The sequence below is a fragment of the Mesocricetus auratus genome, unplaced genomic scaffold (assembly GCF_017639785.1).
Source record: "Mesocricetus auratus isolate SY011 unplaced genomic scaffold, BCM_Maur_2.0 Super-Scaffold_4256, whole genome shotgun sequence".
In the NCBI taxonomy this organism is placed as follows: domain Eukaryota; kingdom Metazoa; phylum Chordata; class Mammalia; order Rodentia; family Cricetidae; genus Mesocricetus; species Mesocricetus auratus.
The window spans coordinates 93,827,187-93,835,347 of NW_024429182.1; the positions used below are offsets into that span (position 1 = coordinate 93,827,187).

Consider the following 8,161-nt stretch of genomic DNA (forward strand, 5'->3'; position numbering starts at 1 on the left):
TGGAACCCTATCTGAAGTTAAGCAGAGCGTTAGATGGATTGACTTCATTGGACCAGAAGGACAGAAAGGAAGGTTAAAGCCATATGTTGCAGATATTGCTATAAACCTCTGGGGTTGCCATCTACTCCAGCAATGGAAAACGCAGATTAACATTCCTCCTGTATCAGCTAGGATTTATAAACAAGCTCCTACTGGTAGAAAGAATATAGTAAGACAGTACAGAAAACAGATGCCAAATGTACAGGCTGTACAGAAGCAAGATGCTAGTGCTAAACCAACAGAGCAACCAAAAGCTCTACCCTTAAAATGGCTGACAGATGAATCCGTCTGGGTGGGTCAATGGCCTATGACATCTGAGAAGTTAGAGGCTTTGGAGAAGTTAGTTCAGGAACAGCTAGATGCTGGACATATTGAAGAATCAACTAGTGCATGGAATTCACCTGTTTTTGTTGTCAAGAAGAAGTCTGGTAAGTGGAGAATGGTTACTGATCTTAGAGCCATCAACAAGGTAATTCAGCCTATGGGGTCTCTACAACCTGGGATGCCGTTACCTTCTCTAATTCCTAAGGATTGGCCAATTATAGTTATAGACTTAAAAGATTGCTTCTTCACCATACCGTTACAAGAATACGACAGAGAAAAGTTTGCCTTCACAGTACCTACCTATAATAATTCCCGTTCGGTACAGAGATTCCAGTGGAAGGTACTACCTCAAGGTATGTTAAACAGCCCAACTTGTGTCAATATTTTGTGAATAAACCTCTAGAAATAATTCGTAAAAAATTTCCACATTTGTTAATATATCATTATATGGATGACATATTATTGTCTGATTCAAATAAGGATACATTGGAAAAGATGTTTGAAGCAGTAAAGGAAACTTTCCCTTGCTGGGGATTACAAATTGCCCCAGAAATAATACAAAGAGGAGATTCTATTAACTATTTAGGTTATAAAATAGATGCTCAGAAAATTACACTGCAGAAAGTACAGATCAGAAGAGATCATTACCGGACTCTTAATGATCTTCAAAAACTATTAGGAGAAATCTCTCAATTACAGACAATTATCGGTGTAGAAGGGTATGATTTAAAACACCTAAAAATGGCTTTAAAGGAGATAAAGACCTAAACAACCCACGAGTAATATCAGCTGAGGCTGAAAAATAATTAGAATGGGTAGAAAAGAGAATATTAGAAGCAAATGTAGACCGTGTGAATCCAAAACTGGACTGTATTCTGGTTATTTTGCCATCTAGAGAATACCCCTCAGGAATATTAATGCAGAGGGAAGACATCATACTAGAATGGGTATTTCTGCCACATAAACAGAATAAAAAATTGAAAATGTATATAGAAAAGATCTCTGATTTGATATTAAAAGGTAATTTAAGGCTTCGTCAACTGACTGGGAAAGACCCAGCTAAAATTATTGTACCTTTAACAAATGATGAAATTTACTCCTTATGGAAGGATAATGAGTATTTGCAAATAGCTTGCAGTGACTTTTTGGGAACTATTAGTAATAACTATCTCAAAACAGAGAGAATCAAATTCATAAAGAAAACAATTTGGATTCTTCCATGTATCATGAGGCAAACACCTATTTCTGGATTTCTTACCTTCTACATGGATGCAAACAAATCAGGTAAGGCAGGGTATAAATCAGAAAATATAAGTAAAGTAGTTCAAAACCCTTACAACTCCATACAAAAGGCAGAGTTATATGCCATTCTCATGGTACTTAAAGACTTTACAGAGCCTCTCAATATAGTCACAGATTCTCAGTATGTAGAAAGAGTTGTCTTGCACATTGAGACTGCAGAATTTGTTCCTGATAGTACAGAATTAACCTCATTATTTTTACAATTACAGGAAACCATCAGAAACAGGACTCATCCTATATATATAACACACATCAGATCCCATACAGGTCTGCCAGGTCCTCTGGCACAAGGCAATGATGAAATTGATCGTTTGTTAGTAGGTAATGTGTTGGAAGTTTCAGAATTTCATAAGAAACACCATGTCAACAGCATAGGCTTAAAGAAGGATTTTTCTATCACCTGGCAACAAGCCAAAGAAATAGTAAAAAATTGCCCCAGTTGCTCATTCTAAAATCAAACTCCATTACCAGCAGGTTGTAATCCTAAAGGTATTCACAGAAATGAACTTTTGCAAATGGATGTATTTCATTTCCCAGAATTTGGCAGTTTGAAATACGTACACCATACCATAGACATGTTCTCAGGATTCCAATGGGCTACTGCCCTCAGCTCTGAAATGGCTGACTCTGTTATTACACACCTCTTAGAGGTGATGGCTGTTATGGGTATACCTAAAAAGATAAAAACTGACAATGCTCCAGCATATGTCTCCAGTAAATTGGAACAATTCTTCAGATATTATAATATAAAACATGTAACTGGTATACCTTACAATCCCACAGGACAAGCAGTGATTGAAAGATCTAATGGAACCTTAAAAGAGTTGCTTCATAAACAGCCAGGGAGAACAAAGACCCCTAAACACAGGTTACATAATGCTTTACTAACATTGAATTTTCTTAATGCTGATGAAAAAGGACAAATTGCAGCAGAAAGACACTGGACTACAGAGAAGACTTCTGAACTGAACCAACCGGTGTATTTTAAAGATGTTATGACCTCAGTCTGGAAACCAGGATATGTGTTACATTGGGGAAGGGGTTATGCTTTTTTTTCCACAGGAGAAGGAAAACTTTTGGTCCCATCTAAATTAATTAAGATTCGATCAGAACAGAAAACATCTTAGGAGGATGAAGGATGACGGCTCATCTACAAGGTCTGCTATGTATAAGGAGACCTCATTAAAGGAAAGAGAAGTATTCTGTTTGTGTCTTTACAGGACAATTAGTTCTGAACAGTGAAAAAATACTAGGTATATGGATACCTAAAGAAGAAAGGATAGCTACTCAGAGGACCACCAAACATGCAATAATACGATGTGTTATCAATGTATAAATCCCTCTATTTTGCTATTGTAATTTCTATTTCTTCCACTTCTCAATATGCCTGAGTTCCAATTCATCTAATTAATGCTGGCTTTGGAGTTGGATTGGCTCTCCTGCTTTAAACCCAAGCATATTGTTAAAATGCAATTCAGACTTTCTGTATTATATCAAAGAGCCATTGATATAAGACAGAAACAACAACAACACAACAAAAAAGATATATATATATATGTATGGGGACTGTCATCTGTGTATATTTGATTCTTTTCTAAAACTCTAATCTCCTTCATGTGTATTATCTTCCTTAGGGTCGCCTTTCCCAGTATTCATACACATAAAAGTTAAGAATTTCTGTGCTAACATTAATATTTCAGTTTTCCAGAGACAAAGGGATTTCTTGACAGTGATCTTCAACTGCTTCAGAAAGAATGTGGATTCACTTCCCCGACTCCGCCTGATTCAACTGGATACATCTAAACTGCCCCTCATCATCGACCCCACCTGACAGGCACCATCCTGAAACCAGCTTGGAACTATATCACTTGACACATCGTCAAGCCAAGGAACTGATAAAGTGCATCTTCTACAATCTGATCAGAGCTTCAGACAAGAGCTTCAATCAAAATCAGAAATCTAATCCGGAATTTCAGTCAAGCCTCTCCTGCAAAACAGAGACTAACTGACCTACTTAAGACTCTTGTTACACTAACAATTTCTTCCCACAGGTCCCCATGATTGTCATCATCCCACTTCAGCAGGAAGTAAATTTGAGAATTCCACATCCCCTCTCCCTACCATTGACGTTAGAGGATAGTTTACACCTGTTAGTGTTAATTTGCAATTATTTTAGGGTTGGGATTGGAAGGAGGTGTTCAGACTTAGGCATCCCTTTCAGATAAGTTTAGAATTTAGGTGGAATGGATATGTTTAGATTAGGATAAGGAGATTATAACTTAATTATCACCCTCTACGTATATATGTTGTATATGTTTGAGTTTGTATCAAATTTAAATCTTCTATTTAGACTAAAAAGGGAATTGTAGGAGTGAACCCCACAAAGCTACCCGCCCAACAGGGTGGGGTCAAGGTAGAGGTAAAAGGAAGTGAAAGGAAAAGGGGATTCCCTTTTCTCCTGGAAGCCAAACACGCTTCTAACTCCTGATCTGTGCGACTCTCTCCCTCTCTCTCTGGTAAATAAATATATTGTTTTCCCTATATAGCATCAAATATCGTTATACTACATAATCAACAAATGTCAGGAAAAACACCATTCAGTAATATCCCTGAGGATTATTAGACTCAATTACCCAATCAAAAGACACAGAATAACCTCAAGAATGGACAAAGCAACAGTGTTCATCTGTGGTTGCCAACAACAAATGCACTCTACTTAAGTAAAAAGAGATGGAAAGATGTAGTCTGAGCAAACAGATTTAAGAAACAGGCATGTGTCACTTTTAAAGATATATGCTTTTCTTTATCAGGGCAGTTTGTAACAGTATGGGTCTTTTGTGTATTCAAACAAGTACATGTTTTAAAATTGAAATAGAATTTCATCACTTTCCCTACTTTTTTCCACCCTCCAGCTCAGTGAAGCTTCCCCGACTAGAACTTCACCATATGCATCCCTCATTCTCAAGCCTGTAGCCTCTCTTGCTTTGATTATTATTGACCTGTGTGTATGTGTCTGTGTGTGTGTGAGTGTGAGTGTGTGTGTGTGTGTGTGTGTGTGAGCGCCAAGGAAACAGAATATTTTCAGCCTCTGCACCTGTGAGAGGATGTGTAAATTTGGTATAATTTTCCCCTAGTCCCACCTGTGCTTTAAGGTGAAATAAGTGATAAAATTGTCTCAAAAATCCCAAAGGATCTTATCTCTCTAACCACTGTCTTCTGAGACATTGAAATACAAAGACCCAAACAATTGAACACTTTCCACGCTGGAGAACTCAAAATGATACAGCAATGTTGGGTGAGGGTAGTAGCCTTTATGTGCAGGCTCTTGGGCATGTGCACTGCTCTGGTCTTTTCTAGCACTGAGGTAAGTTGGAGAGAATTCCAATGACTCTTACTCTCAGAAATTGAAAATTTTAAGTCCAAGAAATCCAAAAGGTGTAGACAACAGAAGTTTCACCAATTGGGGAAAGAAGGGAAGAAAGGTTCCCATAAATGTGAAGCAACAGTAAAATGACTTCACTATTCACTGGATACAATGAAATTTGGGCTGGCATGTGTCGCAACAAGAAGGAACTGTATTTTCTTTACGTTGACTAATGGGTAGCCATGTTCAGATGTGCTTCCAGCAGAAATGACGTTTGTGGGGCAAGTGGTTATATTACAAAACAAGACTTAAATACTAAGGATACTGAGAGGGCTTGCTGAAGGAGGCTCCTCTGCAGAAATCCTCCCATGAAAAATCCCCCACACAGCCAGTGGCCACACAGCATCCTAGAAAAGGTGCCCTAGACAAGACTTCAGCCATCTCACAGACATTTGCTGTGTGGAGATTTTCTGACTTCTCATATCTGCGCTGCCTCTCCCCTAAGTTATGAGTAAGAATAAGGTTTCTCTGTCTTGAATTTAAAAATCAAGTCGTTATATCATCATAGTTTACTAAACTTGTTATATTTAGGGATGAAAGTGCCCATCAGTGTCATGATCTGTCTCTTGAGTCAAAGAGAGAAACATTGAATGTGTGACTGAAAATTCTAACTTTCATTTGATCTCTGCCTTGTCACTTTAAATGTCACCCTGAAACTGTGCTTTCTAATCTACACAATGAAGACATAACATGAATCTGTGTTACTTAGGTTTGAGCATAGGAATCAACCTGCTCTGAAGTATTGGTACCATAAATGTATGAGATGTTGTCTATTTGCTTTATTACTACATTTTCCCAAATTAGAATGGTGTTAGTTATGTCTAAAACAATGTACCAACACATTGAATAGGATATGCCTATCCCTGATCTTATAATTAATGGGATAGCTAACGTACATCAATTAATAAATTCTAGGCAATGATCATATTCTCATCTTGCTGTAGGAATACATCTATGGTTTGTAGTACTGGACATTTCTTCCCTTTAAGGGTTCTAAAAATTGTATAAAGTCTCATTTGCTTCTTCAAATTCAGGCCTATCCTCCTATTTTGTGTTGCAATGAAGCTCTAATTCAAAGTCAGGGTCCCTTCATCTCTACTGTATGTATGTTATAAAAAGAAGCTCATATTTTTAGAGAGGACTTTTATGAACCCATATTTTTCTTCTTTGAAATATATGTTAGTGCCATTAATAGTGCTAAAAGAACTGGAAAGCACTGTCAAACTCAGAAACACAACATAATAAAATCGAAGCAAAATTACCTGTGCTGAGGACAGCAAAGAAAGACGTGGGTTTGATTTATCTGTGATGTGATGAGCACTGTGGGTATATCTTGTTACTCCCCATGCTTGAGAAACAGTGTGGACTTCTGTGTTTGTTGAATGCTTTTAAATTGCAAGCATAATGCAAACCCAAGAATTCAGATCTCTCCAAACATCCTGACCCTTTTTGGATGTGATTTTAGTACTCTCTGACTATGGTGGGATCAGGACATTTAAGGTACATTACAAACACAGAGACAATTAAGTTAGTATACTTTTAATGACAGCAGACTTTCAAGAAATCTGAGATTCCCCTCAAAGCCATTCCAGATTTAAAGTTTCTTTTTTTTTCCTATCTGATACATGAAGACAAATTACAATTGCCCTGAGGCCATAGAATTTAGTATTTCCAGGCTGGAAATGGCTCAACTGTTAAAGGCTGGGCTCTCAACCAAAACCATAAGAAACAAGCATTTCCTTTTGAAATAATGTTCTTGATAAAAACAATAATTACTGCGTACATTAATGGAATATTCCTTGGTTCTGTTCTATTGTATAAAAGTATCACTTCCCATAATCTTGTCAACACTCTGAACTTGATGGATTTGTTAAATCTTTGTAGAGAGTGAAAGCTGAACCATAACGTGGTTAATCAATTGGTAAGCATCATATCCTGTCAAGTGAAAAATGGTAGTAGATTGTGAAGTTGTATAGAATGTTGCAAATATTTTTAGTAATTTCTTATTTTAATATTATCATTTTTCTAGGTGCTCTACTTATCTTTTATTTACATACTTTCCCAGAACACTGACCTTATTATTGGGTATAAAATGCTCTCATTCTTCCAGCCATTATGTCTGGAGCGAACAGCTCCAGTCTGACCCCAGATTTCTTTATTCTGAATGGTGTCCCTGGGCTGGAAACTGCACATGTCTGGATTTCTCTGCCATTCTGTTTCATGTACATGATTGCTGTTGCGGGGAACAGTGGGCTTATCTATCTCATTGGACACGAGGAGATTCTGCACCGGCCCATGTACTACTTCCTGGCCTTACTCTCCTTCACTGATGTCACTTTATGTACCACCACTGTGCCCAATATGCTGTGCATATTCTGGTTCAACTTCAAGGAGATTGGGTTTAATTCTTGTCTGGTTCAAATGTTCTTTGTCCACATGTTGACTGGAATGGAATCTGGTGTCCTCATGCTCATGGCCCTGGACCGTTATGTAGCCATCTGCTATCCTCTGCGTTATACCAGCATCCTCACCAACACTGTGATTGCCAAGGCTGGTCTTGCTACTTTCTTGAGGAGTGTGATGCTCATCTTTCCATTCCCTGTCTTCACTAAGCGCTTGCCCTATTGCCGAGGCACACTTATCCATCACACTTACTGTGATCACATGTCTGTGGCCAAGGTATCCTGTGGCAATGCCAAGGTCAATGCAATCTATGGTCTTATGGTTGCTCTACTGATTGGTGTGTTTGACATTTGCTGTATCTCTGTGTCTTACACTATGATACTGCGAGCAGTGGTGAGTCTGTCCTCTGCAGATGCTCGTCATAAAGCCTTTAGCACCTGTACATCTCACATCTGTGCTATTGTGATCACTTATGTGCCTGCCTTTTTTACCTTCTTCACTCATCGTTTTGGAGGCCACACCATTCCCCACCACATCCATATCATAGTGGCCAACCTCTACCTGCTACTTCCCCCTACCATGAACCCAATTATTTATGGAGTCAAGACCAAGCAGATTCGGGAAAGCATAATCAAATTTTTAATGAGAGACAAAATGGGCATTACCTAA

General features: G+C 38.1%; 1 protein-coding gene across 1 annotated transcript; it reads left to right on the forward strand.

The window, feature by feature from the left end:
* Window positions 1-7,204: 7,204 nt before the first annotated feature.
* Window positions 7,205-8,161, forward strand: LOC101824664 (olfactory receptor 52N2). The gene has a single exon (XM_005087284.2). The coding sequence runs from the start codon at window positions 7,205-7,207 to the stop codon at window positions 8,159-8,161; it is 957 nt and encodes a 318-aa protein (XP_005087341.1).

What these genes read in the sequence shown, in the direction of transcription:
- LOC101824664 (XM_005087284.2), top strand. Translation starts at nt 7,205, where the DNA reads ATGTCTGGAGCGAACAGCTCCAGTCTGACCCCAGATTTCTTTATTCTG.